This window comes from Molothrus ater, chromosome Z, assembly GCF_012460135.2.
Source record: "Molothrus ater isolate BHLD 08-10-18 breed brown headed cowbird chromosome Z, BPBGC_Mater_1.1, whole genome shotgun sequence".
Classification (NCBI taxonomy): domain Eukaryota; kingdom Metazoa; phylum Chordata; class Aves; order Passeriformes; family Icteridae; genus Molothrus; species Molothrus ater.
In genome coordinates this window covers 23,121,934-23,139,331 of record NC_050511.2, presented here as the reverse complement: position 1 = coordinate 23,139,331, position 17,398 = coordinate 23,121,934, and the positions used below count along the sequence as shown (strand labels likewise).

The following is a 17,398-nucleotide window of genomic DNA, read 5'->3' as shown; positions in this document are numbered from 1 at the left end:
AGGAGCAGCCGCGAACACGAGGCCGGCCCGTAACCGCAGGCCCTCCAACCAGCAGTTTACAGCCAGCCCTCAGCCAGTCCTAGGACCGGCCCTTCTCGCACTCCGCCTCGCCCCGCCCCCACCCCGCCCCGTCCGGCTCCGGCATGAGCTCCGCTACCGCCCGCCCCGGGAGCCGCCACTCCGCCTTCATCCCGGTCTCCATCCCAGGGCCATCCCACATGTAACTTCACTTCCGGGGCTGCCATTTTGGGCGGTCCGCGGCTGGTCGGTGCAGCGGGGCGGGCTCAGCTCGGCCCGGGCCGCGGGGCTGTGACAGGGACTGTGACAGGGGCTGCGACAGGGGCTGCGACAGGGGCTGTGGCAGCCGCGGCGGGGACGCCGGAGCCGGGCACTGTCGGGACGCCGCCGCAGGGGCAGAGCCGCCGGCCGGGGACCGCAGCGCCCGCCTACCCCCGCAATGTCGGACTTCGACAGCAACCCCTTCGCCGACCCGGACCTCAACAACCCCTTCAAGGTGAGGGGCCGTGAGGTTTCCTTGGTGTCGGTCTGCGCCGAGCCTCGGGGTTTCCTCGAGAGGAAGCGAGGAAGGAAAGGGGGAAGGGAAGAAGGAAGGAAGGAGGGAAGGAAGGGCCCCGTGGCAGCTGCGGGCCGGGGTCTCTGCCCTGAGAGGGCTACGGAGACTCGGCGTGGGGTGGGGGCAGGGCGCGGAGGATAGGCAGCGTTTCACAACTTCAGAGCTCCGTGTTTCCATCTGTACCTAAAATAATACAAGTCGTATTTCAGATGCGTTATTTCGATGGAAAAAAAGAGAAAAGTTGGGGTTTTTTTATTTTGACACTAGCTTTGTGCTAGAGGTAATGCTACTACTGTGTTTTTTTATTTTGCCTGGTTGAGCTAAATAGTTAAACTTAATGAATTAGAGAATTTATTCTCTTCTTCTCTAGTCTCCTCCCGCTGCCTTTAAGCTTACTTGTTCCCTTACCTTTGTCTGAAGTAACCAGGGTACCAATGGCTGGCATGAATTCTATGCTGCATTTCAAACTGCTTTGTTTTAATGTGCTTTAAAGCTTTTATGTTTTGCACTGTTGACTTGTCATACAGCTGTGAATTCTTTCTTCACTCACTGTTTTCAGTTGTCAAAACGAGCTGACCTCTCTGGATGCTTCCCCTCCTGTCGTTTTCTTGTTTAAATCCAGTTCAACTAACTTCTGAAGCTACCTCCGTTGATAATGTTACTGGAGTTTTTGCAGGCACTTTAAAGCACACAGATAGTATATGGCAGCGAGTTTAGAATGTTAACTGGAATAATTAAGGTTTTTAAAAACTGAGGTGTTACATTTCAAGCCAAGCATACTTCTCTCCACATAGGTGCTGGAAGCATAATGTTCTTAACATTTGTTCATTAGAGTTGGTCTCAATCTTTAGTTTAGTTTTTATGGTCACAAAACATAGGCAATAGTGTTCATTATGCTAGAATTCCTTAGGCTAAGATCTGTTTTCACTTGTTGTACGCAGTGCAATGATCTTCCAGGTGAACACAAGTCCTGGTGTTGAGTCTGCTGCCAGCAATAGTTTGGGCTGGTAGCAATATCGGTGAGCACTGTTCTTTTTGGCACCAAACACTGAAAATGTGTCATTCTAGAATGCGTCTTAGCAACAGAAGTACATGATGCTTTTCCTCCTACTTCCATCCTTCTTGTAATAGTTAATCAAATAACATCTAGCAAAATCCAGGGCAGTAAGGGGTATTAGATGCAAAATAGCTGTCTGTGCAGTGCTCATCAGGCCATGTAACTGGCCTTGTGTAGTGCTGTGAGACCTAAATGAGGCATACACCTGAATTATACTTCCACTTTGAAGATACTGCTTAAAGTGCAAAAGGTTATTCCACTTTCTCTGTAGGGAAAGACTTCTGTTGTAACTGTTGGGCAGAATCCATGCTCTGCTTCTCATCTGCAGTGCATAGTGATAAAAGGACTCTATAACAGCTTCTCTGTAACTTGAACTCTCTGTTTGGACTTCTTCATTTGCAGAAGGTGGTTCAGGAAAGCTGTGTACCTTTTCAGAGGCTTTTTTCCCTTCCTTCAGTCTTTGCTAACCTCCATCACATTCTGCTGCCCATAAAAGTTATCTTGCATGCCTTTACTTACTTGTGCATTTAACTTGAAGGGGCAAAAGACTTATATATAAGCTAAACCTTGATGACCATCTTGTTGGCAGAACAGCTTTGAAATTAGTGGGTACTAATGCATCTATGTATTTAAGTTTATGTGTTTTAAAATACTTTATGCATAGAACCAGTATTTCCAGATGGACCCTTGCAGCCTAAGTCATTTTGTCTAAACACTATCCTAATGTACTCATATTTTTGTCTTTGCTTGATAATTTTATGTATGATGTGATTAGTTGTTTTCCTTGCTTTTGAAGCTGCTTCCTGTACTAATGTAAAATCACGAAGTAGTATGGCAGAGAAGGAGTGGTGGGAAAGCATCAGGTGGAACATTGTTGCCAAGGTCTAAAGATAGATCCTTTTTTTCCTTAAACATTTTGGGTTTACTAGCTGTCTGTGATGTGCATGGGAGGTTTCCTGTAACTGTTCCTATGTCTTTTTATTAAAAGATTAGAGCAGAGCTTCTTGCTTGATGTTGAATCACATAAAAGTATTCTCTGGAAAGACAAAGGTAAAGCATAAACACCTAGTGCTCAGTGTTTTGGGTAGTTAATTTACTTTTAGACTTTCAAAAGTATTATCAGCTGGAAAAACTGAAATTAGCTAACCTGGCTTGATCATGAAGTGCTGTGGATTTTGATACAAGTGGCTACTTAATCTTTGCATTTTTTATTCTTTGTTGTTTTAAAAAAAGCAACAAAATGCACCTGAATCCAGAGTCATATATGCTTTTGAAGTAATAGTTTTCCTCTCTAAATAAATGGGAATAGCATTCTGAATGCTATACCAACAAATCCAAAAGATGGGGGTTTTTTGAAAGTCGGAGGGTACTGAAATAAACAGAAAAAGTGACAGGCTAACACTTACAAGCTTTTGATAGCATTTAAGTTGTGCAAAAGAAAATGCATCCATGTACCATACAAATGAAGATGTGAGAATCCTTTTATAATACAATGTATCAGCAATATGAAGAAGTACGCAGTAGGTATAACCTCGGGTATCATGATTGGAAGCGAGTTAGTAATGAAATCTATTAATTTTGTTTACTAAGAAGCACTAGTCATAGCTTATGAGTGTGAATTCACACTTCGTAAAGTTCTCACTTTCAAATGCCGCAGTCCCACAGCACCCAAACAGGGTGAGCAGAGCAGATGTGGTGATGGTAACTGCATTCAGTGCTAGGCAGATCTATCGAGAGGAGACAGAGCTGAGCCCAGGTTAGAAAGCCAAGCCAGGGTCAGGACCACATCCAGTGAAAGTAAACAGGATCAGCCAACAGTCCTGTGATGATCAGGGAAGGTCTTAGTAAGGAGTGAGGGCCTGACCACTTAAGAGGAGTTTGGGAATCCTCGAGGTCCTGACAGTCTGTCTGGACCATAAAGCAGCATGAAATAAATTTTGTATGACAAAACAAAAACGTGTTTCTAATGTAGCTGTCTCCTTGTATTTTTTTTTTAATGTCATAGGATAGCTGATAGTTGTAGTCTTCTGTCTTGGGAGGTGATACAGTTACAAAGGTTCTGAAATAGCAGTCTCAAAATTCGGTGCAAGTATCATTTACTCTGAAACAATCAGCAAATCAGCAGTTCATCTACAATAAAAATGGTTGGTTCTGTGTTCTTGGTTTGATTTTTTCTTTTGTAAACGAGCAATCCTACTACTCAGAGAAGTCTTTTTAAGTAGAGCTATGAATTTCACAGGCCCTTCATCTTGGCTGACAGGCAGCAAAAGGTTTGAAAACTGACTGTTAATTATCCTAACATATGAAACAGTTATTTTTTGGTGGCTGTAGAATGAGAACTATAAAGACTGAGTTGTGTGATAAATTCCGTTGGGTCAGTTCATCTGATGTGTTCAGCTCTGAGCAGATGCATGTATTTGACACCATCGAAATTATGATAGGCCTGAAAACTAAGATAATTTCTGTTCAAATGTGTATGGTGACCTTCACGGAAATGCCAAATCACTGTGTGATAGGAAGATTTTTCTTTTTTCTTCATCAGATTTAGTGTGGGAGGGCACAATCAGAGCAGACCTCAAATGTATATATTGTTAAGTACTTGAGTAGTTTCTTTGAGTGGGATGAGGGATCCAGACTGTGAGTTGATACCTTTGAATTGTTGCTCCAAAAAGACAGATCTTACATAGTTCTGTCATGACTGACATTCTTGTTTAGATGGCTGAGGTACTCTGAAATTGCACTGAATTGCTCCCACTGAGGTCACAGGATTACTTGAGTCACTAGAGCTAAGTACAGAAGTAATTCCAGTTGTAAGTTGGATATTATGCTTTATCTTGACTCACGTGAGCACAGATTTGGTGGGAAATACAACCCAGATGTTTGACACTGAGAGCAGTTGTGCAAATGACTATTACCTTCTGTGGCAGCAGAATCTATACAGTTTATATTGTTGTTGCTGAGGTGAAACTAAAGTGATAGAAACTTAGAGGAAGAAAGAGAAGTCCTGATTTATTTTAAGAATTGGGACCCTTACTACGTAAAATGTTGGTGCAGCTTTAGAATGAAGCAGTTTTGTCGCGTGCATAAATGCATAACTGAGTTTTAATTCCTGTATTTGACTATAAAATATACTGATTTAAATTGTCTGTCCTAAAGTTAGTATAGAACATAAAATATAGGTATTTTTTCTGACTTTACTATCTTCTTTCCCTTCATGTCTTCAAAAATTATGAATACTCCTAAATCCTGCATAAATTGATGCTGAACATCGTGGTAGTGGATTGTCCTTTAGCTGTTCTACGTGGAAGTTGATTTCCAAGAGTACACTTAACCAGTGCTGTAAGTGCACTGTAATCTGTTAAAAATGTGGAGCGTTTTAATAGTTATTCAGTGTCTTACAGCTGCATTTTTCCCTCTAGATTTTCACTGAAGTGTTAGCACATATTGCCTAGGGTTACTATTGCACTGTATACTGAGATTTGGTGTTACAAAGAGGAACATACAGGTGTCATAGCTGGGAAAGCAGAATGGTTTGAAAGCAGCTGGGAGGTGGGGGTGATACTTTGTTAGGCATTCCAGTACTCCATTGGAAGGTGAGGCTGGTGCAAACTTTAGGACAAATTTGGCCTTGTCAGCCTCTGAAGTTCTTCTAGGTTTCAGAGGTGGGGATCTTGCCTTGCTCAGTTGCTCAGAGCCCTTCACAGCTCTGTTTTCATGTGATGAATGTCACATACAACAGGCAGCATTTGCTATGATAAAATTAAAAAACTTGGTTTTTCAATTATGAAGGAACTGTTATGTGGCTACTTGGGTATTTTTATTATTATAAGTCCAGAATTTTTTACCAAATGTTTATTCCACATGTGTGAATTGCAATTTCATAGGCTTAATCTGGCATTTTTATGGGATGGAGAAACACTCCAGAACCTGTTCATGTAAAGTGTGATGGATAATTTTCTCTTTGTTCAAGAAATCAAAAAAGTCAGACCAATAGTTTCAGGCATTTTGTATTGCATTTTTGCAACAGAAATTAACACTTAATTTTCTGACCCAGTGGTGTTATCTTAGGGAGTACTTCAGAGAGAGCAGGAAGTACAGCTGTTACTATTACTATAACCTCTTCCCACCCCCAGAATCAAAATCCACAAAACTTCAGGATGAATTCTTACTTAAATCTTACTTTCCAACTGTTTTTTTGGTTCTGGGTAGCTTCAGTGATTTTTATTTGAAATTGTTTTCAATTGCTGATGTGTTGTAAAAGCATTAAAATCTCTATCCAAATCAGTGTTTAGTGTTAATAAATTCCATCTCCTGACCTCTGCAATAAAATGCTACTTTTATTTCCTTGCTAGTCCTTGGGGCTCAACTGAAAAAATGTTCTGTGCGGAAAATGCTTTTGTCTTTTGGTGGAAGAGTAGGTATCCCTCAAAGTGAAAAGTTTTTTCAGCAATATGAATGACAGTTTGGACAGGCTGATTCCTAGTTCACTATATTCCCTTCACTTAAAATCACAACTAACAGTATAAGCTTAGCTGATGCTGTTTTTCAGATTATTTCTATATTGTGTGTTTTATATAAGTTGTTTACTGGCGGGGGAACAATTCTGGACCCATATCCAGTGAAGAGTAATATGAACCATTGTTAGAACTGTATTTACTTCTTCAGTCTTTAATTTGGTAGTGTCTTCCATGCTAGTGAAACTGGTAGCTGATGACTAGTTTTGGTCTCCTAGACGACAGAGGTCTATTCACTTCAATTCTGTTTTTTAAAAAACTGTAAAAGCTCACATAGAATGGATTGTTCTGCTCTGTTTTAAACATCCCTGTTTGTAGTTAATTGTGTTTGTACATCTGTGATAACTGGGTATTCAATTAATTTTATCTTTATCTGAGCAATGTGAGCATAATTTGTTACCTTGGCACAGAAGATGCTTTTAATAGTTCTATAGGTGCTCTTGCCAGTATGAAATATAAATGTGTTGCTTTTTCTCTGTTTGTTTTCTCAGTTTGTGTTACTGTGAGTAGAGGTGTTTTTTATGACTTTCCCATTCTTGGCATAAGAAATAGGTTGCTGCTTGTACCTATCTTGTCAGGATTAAAAAAAGTGTGTTAATATTTCATTTTGAGATTGATGGTACTGGAGAGACACTGCAAGAAGCAGCTAAAAGGAAAGATTTAGATGAAAAATGGCTAAATTAATTAAGTTGTGCTACTTTCTTAAAACTTCAGTCTCTTAAACTAATTCAGATCTTGAAAATGTCGTCTGAAATGACTGTGTAACTTAAATGCAACAATAGCTACAACAGCTGGATATGAAAAATAGTCTGGTTTTAATTCTGTTCTGTGATTGTATGACTAATAGTTAAATAAAAAGATCAGAAGCTCTGGGTTTGAACTGGCAGGAGTTTGGGTGAGATAAGACTGGGTGGAACATGAGATACAGAAAATAAGTTATTACAGCATAGATTCACTTACTCTTGTGGAATATTAGTTTTTGCTGTTTTTAACCAGTAGAATATGCATGTCATGCAAAATAGAAATTTGATAGCAATCACTTAAATGCCACTTCTTCTGAGTATGTCATCCTGCACAACATGTATTAGTTGTATTCATTATTCAAACCCTGAACAATTTCTAAATTCAATGGGTTTTTTTAATTCTGCATCAGTGAGTATGAGTGCTTCACAACTTTCATCACTGTGTTTAGATGAGTTGGCATTTGCTCCATTTTTAAAATGAGATGCAATGAGTTTAAGGTAAATGATTCAAAACAATTCTTTGTGTTTTGTGGGATGTACTGTCTAATCTCTTCAGAAATATTGTAAGTAGTGTTTTGAAATATGAAGTGTGGCTCCTGTCATTTGATGCACTGTAGGTGTTCAAAACAATTAGAATAGCTCCTACACCTGGGCACCCTGACTGTGAAGAGCTGAGGATGGTTGTAGCAGTGAATGAGTTATAGGAGAGATATGAATTTCCAGACTGGTACTTGCCTCCTTCAGCTGTGGCATTCCTCTTTTCCTGGTTTACTTGAATCGTTCTGTGTCACAAACTTCTATTGAAGTCTTGACTGTGTAATTCAAGTTTTCTGAATGCAGAATTTCAATGCTACTTGCAGTGGTGGATTGTGTATTTCAAGACAACAGTATTTTCTTCATTTGCTGAGTAATGAAGCTTTACTTGAATAGAGCTTTTATTGAATGTCCTCTGGGTCATTCAGGTTTTTTTTAGAGCTGCTACTACTTCAGCAAACAAAAGCAATATTTGGTAGAGGTGGAGCAATTGTTAATTCAAAATGGCAGTTGACTTTTGACAAAGGGCTTCTTGCTCTAATCACTGTGTGTATTTAAGTGTTGAACTTATTTTTGAGTGCTAAGACTGCTGCTCTAGTACACCCTGTTGTCTCAGCATATGTTCTCTCTTTCATTGTTAGTGTTGGAATGTCACAGTAGATGTACAGGGAGATCTGAGGAGTTTTTGACCATGGTCTTCTTGAAAACACTTGAAGAAAACAGTCTTTCTTTCATCAGATATTGATTTTTGTTTGTATGTTGTATTTCTGAATATAGGTTGCTCTTCTGAATTTGACTTGACCACTGTTTCATGCTTTTTGGAAATGGCTGCTGTTCAGTGGGTGTCTCATGAGTCTGATATTGTAGTTATTCAAGTAATTGAATTTAGAGTCTGTAGGCTCGATTTGGTTCAGTTATTTGGTTAGCAGTGCACTCTTCAAACACAAGTTCAGTGTTGAAATATGCTTTTTAAGCAGCTAATTCAACCTAAAGTCCTAAGTACTATTCAAGTCATAGTAATTAGACCTGCCATTCCACTGTGTGGCTGGTGGTTAGCAATCACAAGTTGCACATGTGTCTATACTTGAATATTTTTCTGTGGAGAAGGGAATTATATGAGAGCATTCTTGAAAGGGGTATCACATTGAAAGCATGAACAAAGTGTTTTATGCTCTGCTAATTGACATTAATGTAATTAATTCCAGTAAAGACTGGAATAAGTGTACTAGGCCTGACTAGGACGGAGTTAATTTTTTTCATAGCAGTCCCTGTTGTACTGTGCTTCAGATTTTTGACCAAAACAGTGCTGGGAAGGCACTGATGTGCTTGCACATTGCTGTGCAATCCTTGCACAGTGCCAAGACCATCACTGTTTCACACTCTTGCTTCCTCTCAGGGAATAGACTCAGGCAAGAAGCTGGGAGGGGGCACAGGCAGGACTGTTGACCCCAGCTGACCAGAGGGCCCTCACATGCTGCATAACATCATGCTTGGCAGCAAGGCTGGCAGTGGTGGTAGTAAGTGGGGGAGCTGCTCCAAGCAATCATTGCTCAGAAGCTGAATGGACATGGTGGGGGGTGGTGAGCAATTCCCTTTGCCTGACTTGTGGGGTTTTGTTGCCTTTTTTTTTGCCTCTACCTTCCCCTCTCCCCTCCCACCTTTAAACTGTCTGTTTTCTTAACAACCAAAAGTTGTATTTGCTTTTTCCTTTTTGGTTCTCTCCCGTATCCCACTGCAGAGAGCAGTGAGTGAACAACTAGTTTCAGGGCTTTGCTGCTGGCTGCAGTAGACATACCACAATAAGATAAAAGTTTTCAGCTGTATGCAAGTTTCTACTGTTCTATATATTGAATTTTGAAATTGTCTTGTTTATATTAACTTTGTTTTAACTTCATCTTTTTTGATCTTGTACTGGTAAGTTTAGTAAACCAATATATAGTTAAAATGTTATATTTAATTATTTGTATATTTTTATGTACTTTTCTGTTCAACATTTCAAGTAATTTCTGGTTGAATTTTGACAGGAAATGTACTCATCGCACTGTGTTTTCCCTCTTTTTTGTGGTTCATCTGCTCGGTCTTTTGTGATCACCATTTTAGCAAATGAAATAGTAACAATTAATTAGTTTACCAGTTTATGTTAGACCTGATGATAGTCATTAGTTGTAACAATGTATTTGAGTCTAGCATGGTAACTATCGAAGGCTTGTGAGGGAGACTCACCAGCGTGGCTATTTTGAAGTAACTAATTAAAGATGAGTCAAATATAAGAAAGCTGATATTGAATTGCATTTAACGTTGTTTTGTATGCATCTTTAGCAAGGATTATTCTTGTTCAGTGACCATTGGAGTACTGTTTTGGAGCTAAATGTATGCTTTAATGAAAAGTGGTTTGTGACCAGAGGGTGTTTCAAGTATGCTTATATACATGATTTTGTTCAAAATAGACAACATATAATTTTTTAATTTTTGAGGCAATGATTTTTCTTAAGCATTTTTGTAGCAAACTTTTAAAATTGCCTTATATGAACAATTTTGTGAGTATAGCTATTGGAATAAACAGACTTGTTCTCATTTGCTCTGTTCCTTCGAAATTTAGAAGCCCTGGTTTTTTTTTTTTTTCCTAGCTGTAAATAAGTTGACTGCAGCCATTAAGAAAGTCCTGTTCCTGCATCTGCAGATAAAGTTCCTGCTTACAAGACTAAGCTAAGGCCATAATAGATGCTGATTATAAGAAAGCAGAGTCTGCATTTAAACTTGATTTTTATTTTATTCTGCTGAATAACTTCTGTATTAACTTAACTGTAGATTAGGTCACTTACTTTTTTAAAAAGGAAGTGACTTAAGTCACTTACTTTAAAAAAAAAAAAAAAAATGTAATAGAATCATAGAACAGCTTAGGTGATAAGGGGTGTTAAAGATCATCTAGTTCCATCTCTCCAGCCATAGGCAGGGACACCTTCCACTAGACAAGGTTGCCCAGAGCTCCATCCAGCCTGGCCTTGAACACTTCTGGGGATGGGGCATCCACAACTTTCTTGGACAACCTGTTCTAGTGTCTCACCACCCTCACAGTAAAGAATTCCTTTACAATATCTAATCTAAACCCACTCTCTTTCAGCTTGAATCCATGCCCCTATTCCTGTCACTACATGCTCTTGTAAAAAGTCTCTCTTTTTCTTGTAGGTTCCCTTCAGGTACTGGAAGGCCACAGTTAGGTCACCCTGAAACCTTCTCTTTTCCAGGCTGAAGAACCCCAATTCTCTCAGCCTGTCCTCACAGGAGAGGTGTTCTATCCCTCTGATCATCTCTGTGGCCTCCTCTGGACTCCCTCCAGCAGGTCCCGGTCCTTCCTGTGCTGGGAGCCCAGAGCTGATGCAGCCCTGCAGGTGGGGTCTCAGCAGGGCAGGGCAGAGGGGCAGAATCCCCTCCCTGGCCCTGCTGCCCACCCTGCTCTGGATGCAGCCCAGGACACGTGTGGCTCTCTGGGCTGGGAGTGCCCATGGCTGGGTCATGTCCAGCCTCAGCCACCAGCACCCCCAATTCCTTCTGGGCAGGGCTGCTGGGATCTGTTCATCCCCAGCCTGTGCTGGTACCAGGGCTGCTCTGACCCACAGGCAGCACCTCGCACAATGGCCTTGTTAAACCTCATGAGATTCCCATAGGCCCTCTGCTCCTAGAGCTTGTCCAGGTCCTTTTGGATGGCACACCATCCTTCAGCTGTGTCAACTGCACTGCTCAGCTTGGGGTCATTTGCAGATTTGTTGAGTGTGCACTCAATCTGTCTATGTCATTAATGAAGATATTAAATAATACTGGTCCCAGTACAGATCTTTGAGGGACACTTGTCACTGATGTCCTCAATCACCTGCCTGTCCTCCATGTGCCTTAGCACAGCTGCTGGGAGGATCTGTTCCATCATCTTTCCAGGCACAGAAGCAAGGCTGACGAGTCAGTAGTTCCTGGGGTTCTCCTTTCTGCCCTTCTTAAAAATGGCAACTGTGTTTCCCCTTTTGCAGTCACCTGGGACTTGCCCTGAGCGCCATGATGTTTCAAATGTCATGGAGAGTGGCTTGGCACCTACATCAGGCAATTTCCCCAAGACTCTGGGATGCATCTTGTCAGGTCCAACAGACTTAAGTAAATTTCAGTCTCTCAGGTCATGAACCTGATCTTCTCTTACAGTGAGTAGTACTTTGTTCTTCCAGTTCTTTTCCTGTCAACCATCCACTTCAGTAGTGTAGGAAGAGAGGCTGCCTGTGAAGACTGAGGCAAAAATGTTGAGTACCTCAGTCTTCTCTTCCTTCATTGTTCCCGTTTTCCATTGTTACCAGCTGAATTATTGGGGGTGAACTTCTTTAACCTTCCATTTCTGCTTAACATACCTGTAGAAGCCCTTATTGTTATCCTTTGCATCGCGTGTAAAGGTTTTAAATGTATCTCTTCAAAGGGAATATGAATGTAAATATATATAACTATGTATTTATTTTCTTCTTTATCAACTCCAGGTTTTTTTTCTAATGTTGAACTAGACTGTTGGAAATGAGAAAATATCTATATATATCTATATATCTAAACATCATAGTTATATGATAAGTAAATACTTACATATATAAGTATATATAGCTCTTTTTTATGTTTGGTGTACATATAGAATATGGTACATTTATGTAAATATGTAACTAACAGTATTGAATAAATGGGTTTACTCATTTTCAAGAAAGCCTACCTTTTATCCATTGTTATATTCTGAAAAAGCAAAAATTTTAAGGTGCAGAAACAATGTGATAGAACCAGGCATCACATGGAATAAGTACAGGTTTTTTCAAACTGAGTTGGTGTGGTCCATTGTGGTGGGCTCTTCTGCAGAACAAAGCCTCCCTGTCAGTAGCACAGAGAAATATTTAATTTCTGAAATTGTTTTCTCCAGCTAAATCTCGAGCAGTCTTTTTTGCTGTATAATTACTTGAGGTAGAAAAAAGTTAAACTTTTTTCCTTAATTTTACTAGTTCAAGTAGAAGCTGAATCAGAAATGCTTTTGGCATTATGGGACCCTATTTCTTCAGCTTCATTTTTATGAAATGCTTTCTCTGTTCTTGATGGGCTTGGGTGTACTTCTGGGTAGGAAAGTCCAAGGGTTACAGAAAGCTCTTTTCTTCTGTTGTGCTTTTCAAGTGTATAGGCTGGAGTCCATGCCTGGTCAACATAGCAGGATAGAGTTTTTTTTTCCCTTCTCTCATGAGAGCTTTTTTTTCCTTATAAATCAAATATATGACAGATGGGATTTCTGTTAACACTGTGTTAATCTAGGTTTATAAGAAGCTCAGAATTAAGTTATGTTAGTTTGGGAGATAAAGAGGTAGATGTTTACAGACTTTTTTAGTGAAAACAAACCTTTTTTACTTTGAAACAAAATCTGACTTTTATATGATATAATGATATGGGTGTCACCTTTTTGATTATATGCATGTGCACAGATTTACACAACTATTTCCTCTTCTAGGATCCTTCTGTTACACAAGTGACAAGAAACGTTCCTCCAGGGCTTGATGAGTACAATCCATTCTCCGATTCAAGAACAGTAAGCATGTTTATTTCTTAATCATGCTGTTAATCTTTCATTTGTGAAAGAATTGGGACTGATGTTGTAGAATGGGCTGGCTACAGGTGGTGGAAGATGTGGAAGAATAGATAGTTCAGTTAAGTATTTGGAGGATGCATTGGCAAGGTTGATTTCACAGAGCTTTGACTTGTTAAGGAAGACTGTCCCTCTGAAAGGAGACCAAAACAGAACTGAGGTTTTTTTCCTGTTTTTAGTAACTTCTGATAGTTTTATTAAATTGTTTTTCCTGGTTTTACAGACTTCTGATAGCCAGTCCTTGTGGTTTTCTGCATTTCACTAGCTTTGGAGCTTATGAGTGTGGCACACTTAACCAGCGTTTTGCTTTTGATTTTTGTTTCACTTAATGAAAATGTTGTTCAGAGTAAGTAAAACATTGTGTTTAAATAATGGTCCACAGACTTTGTATAGTGAAAGAAAAAATTTATGTCAGAGAAACAGTTGCTTTAGGCCTCTAATTTGTATTGTTTCAATATACCTTGTGCTTTTCTTTTCCATTGTGGGGAAGAGTATAAGAAATAGGGTAGTAAATTCATACTGTAACCGCATTTTTCAGTGCTGCTTCTGATAGTGAAGATCTTGTGCAAGATTATTAAAGTATGTGGCTAGTTATTGTCTGTCAGTATAATTCATAAATATTTAATACCATATTTTTAAAATGCAGTCTTACTTTTTATGACAAATCTGGTAGTGCTGTTAGGGAGTGTTCATATTTGAGTATTTGCAATGCCATGGATGGAGCAACAGAATTCACTTGTGAGAGAGAAGGAGCTTATGTTAATTGATATAAACCAGCATTTTAACAAAGTTGCATAGGAAATGCAAATGTGGTGGTAAAGTGGTTTAACAAGATTTGATGGTGAGGTACATTTGATTACTGCCCAGAGGACACGGTCAGAAAAAGTTGTCAGGAAGGCCTTCCTGTTTAGTCATGAGGTTCAGAAAGGGCCCCATTGCTTTCTGGACTCCTTTCTGAGGGCAGGGGTTTTGGTATGTATGGATCCAGACTTAGTCCCAGATTTTGTCAATGATATATGTCTAAAGGACTACATGTGCACAATCAGTCCTTTCTATCATTTAGCTAAGATTTCAAAGTTTAGTGTCAATTACTGAAAATTTGTTGTGGCAAGAATTTATCTTCCTCAAGGAGCAATGCTGAGGTGTGTCCCTACTTAAGGGGAGGTCCTGGTGTGCAGCCCATTGCTGTATGGGAGAGCTCAAGGGGCCCTGGGCTGTGCACTGCTTATGAAGTAAGAGGATTGATTTGTAGTCATATTTGCATACCAATTACAGAAGTTAGCTTCTTCCAAACTTGGCTTGAGTCAAATCTTTATTAGCACTATGGTTAACTGGGTGCATTGCTCAGATCAGCCCTTGGATACTGTTATCTGTTTCCCCCAAGACCTCCTTAAGAGCTGGATGTAGTTTTCACAACCAGTTGGATCCATTGCAGCTGGTGATAACTTGAGCAAGATTGTGGGAAATAATGGGAGCAGGGAGAGCAGACTCGCATAGCAATGAAACAGTAAGGTTTCATACAGTTTTAAAATTCTGTGTGGAAGAAACTTGGTTTTGGGTATGCCTTGGATCAGCTGTTTAAGGTAGAATATTTACAGCTAGCAACAATGTTAAGTAAGTCTCCAAAATTATTTTCTCCTAGGTCACAATATCAGGAATTATGTTAGATTTTGTTTTATCAAGCTAGGAGACTTTTGAAATGACTTTGTATTGACCAAGAAAGATCTACAAGAAAGTAGATCTTGTTTTACAAAAAAATAATCTCGAGCTACTCTGACTTCTTTTTTTATTTCTGTACTTGTTTTAACATGCAGCTTTGTGGGAAAAGGAGAACTGAAGCATATGGCTAAGATTATCTGGCTTTGAACAGTCAGATGTGCTTGGATAGAAAATTCTAATTGCTCATTAGAGATGTTACTCAAAAAGCTGGGATGATGAAAGAAATCTAAGTCGATGGTCAGATCTACAATGCGCTGTGATTCAGTTAATAATCTGCGGCATGTTTACAGATTAATAAAAATTATCCACTGAATGAACACTTCTCTGCAGAGATAAAGAACTTCCACAGGTTTTCATGACAAGCAAGACTGAAAAAATTAAGAGTGCAGTAATAATCAACCTTTATGTGTTACTCACCTTCCTCTCTATCTTGTGGTTGCTGAACATATGAGTATTTATTCAGTAATTATATGCATTTGAAAGAGTGTACCTAGGTACCTGAGGATATACTCACAATTCCAAGTGCTCAGCTCTGTTTTCCTGACAGATTTGTATGCAAGAGGGGAGCATACTATGTGTGTATACAAAGAAATATGTGCAACGAGAGTAATTGAAGAGACCCTGGAAGTGAACACCTTCATAGACTGGAAAACCAGAGGTAGAAGCAGGGTCTGTGAATTTTAGACTTGGGGAAGTACCCAAGTGTCTGTCAGTATCCCTGTGTGATGTCCATCAGACCTGGATAGAATCACTCTGTTTTGTGTGCTCCTCAGAGCAAAAGCATGCAAGTAGTTTTGGTGGGAGTCAGTTATCAGATTTATAGTGGTTGTACCAAGATGGTATCTTGCAAACTCTAGAATTAACAAAGCATTCAGTTTTGATCTTGGCTGTACATAAAAGATGTGGACAGGCTGGAAAGGATCCAGAGAAGGGTCACAAAGGCAATCAAAGACCTGGGAAGCCTGATGTATGGGGAATGATTGAGGAAACTGTGTTTGTTCAGCTTTGAGAAATGAAGTCTTAGGGAAGACCTTAAGTCCATATTCCAGCCTCTAAAAGGTGGCTACAGAGAAGATGGAGACTCCACTTTTACAAGAAGTCACAAGGGAAAGATGGGAGGTGGTACGTAAAAGTTACTGCTGGGGACATTCAATTGCACACAAGAACAAAATGTTTCACAATGAGAACAACCTGATCAACAACTTACCTCGACTGATCTCCCCAGGGAATTGTTGGATTCTGCAGCATTCAGATTGAGCTGGACAGAGTGCTAGGCCATATTGTTTAGACCGTGCTTTTACTAAGAAAGGTTGGACTAGATGGTGCTTGAGGTCTCCTTCCAGACTGGTGTTAGTGATTCTTTCCCTATTCTCTCCAAGTGGAGGTTAATGAAGTATGCTACAGTGCAAAATATTTCTCCATTTCAAATCCAGATGGATTTCAATGGATAATTATTCTGTGAGAAAGTGATTTCAAACTGAATACTAATATTTGTTGCATTGTCTCAGTTGTGCTCCCTTTGTCAAGTGAGGTACTTCCTACCAGTCTTTTTGGATACAGGATGGGACACAGGAAAAAAAACCCCTATATTCTACTTTTCCTCAGTATTCCTTATTTTGTTTACTGGCTTCTGATATTTTTGTGCCTTGACTTTTTTTCATCCTTCACCTTCAGTGGTAGGAAGGCAACAAGTATGACATATGGAGAAGAGCAAGTAGGCATGGGAGGTTTTTTGTTGCATATGTCACCACCTTAGTATCTAACATGAGAAATCAGTTTTGTTAGGGTTTTTTTTCCCCTTTATTTTTATCAGATTTCAAAATCTGTCTTGTTTTTGATGTTAAACAAAAAAAAAAAGTAGGCAGTGGTGTAAATGTCATATTTTTGTCATATCCTTGGCTGATCTTCAGTGGTTTTGTCTCCAGCTCCAATAGTCACCATGGAGATTACATTGTATCTTTTGTCATGTTTCTGAAGATCAACAATGAAGATTAGATTATACAATTAGTATTTCTGCTTCATCATTTAATGAAATTATGTTAAAGAGAGTTTTAATCTCTTCCTGCTTCTATGTTCTAAACTTTTCGGAGCACTCTTTGTATATAGATAAGCCTATACACTCATATATGCCTGTATACCCATATATACCTGTCTTGGTGTGAAAAGACAGGTGTCTGCTAAGGAAGTCAGGAGCCTCCCCTGAAATGGAAAATATAAAACCCCTCCCTCCGAATTGTTATAATTTTAAAATTAAGGGTCTCTCAGGCAAAGGTATGGGAGTAGGAATAACAGTTCTTTATTGAGGAAGAAAATAAAAATAAAATTAAAAATTGCAGTAATACAAAGCAACACTGACAGAATCAGAATACAGCCTGACACCCTGTGAATCAGGGTGTTGGTAGCATTTCCATTCAGTGGTGGCTGCAGTCCTCCTGCAATGTTAGGTGTGGTTCTGTTGGAGCAGCGATCCTGTAGAAGGGAGGAATTTTCCTTTGAAGGTCCTGTGGTGGTGTAGATGGGTTTGGTCTTCCTCTGGGAATGCAGTGGAGAAGAAAGCTTCTTCTCTGGGAATCCAGTGGGAAAAGGCTAACTGTGGTGTTCCAAATCTCAGATTATATC

The 17,398-nt window shown here is 39.6% G+C and overlaps 1 protein-coding gene across 1 annotated transcript in view; it reads left to right on the top strand.

The window, feature by feature from the left end:
• Positions 1-223: 223 nt before the first annotated feature.
• Positions 224-17,398, top strand: part of SCAMP1 (secretory carrier membrane protein 1) — a 40,727-nt gene continuing 23,552 nt past the window's right edge. Inside the window, exons 1-2 of the mRNA XM_036402760.2 lie at positions 224-514; positions 12,926-13,003. Coding sequence (XP_036258653.1) covers positions 458-514; positions 12,926-13,003 — 135 coding nt within the window. The 5' untranslated portion in view covers positions 224-457. The remainder of the gene's footprint in view (positions 515-12,925; positions 13,004-17,398) is intronic.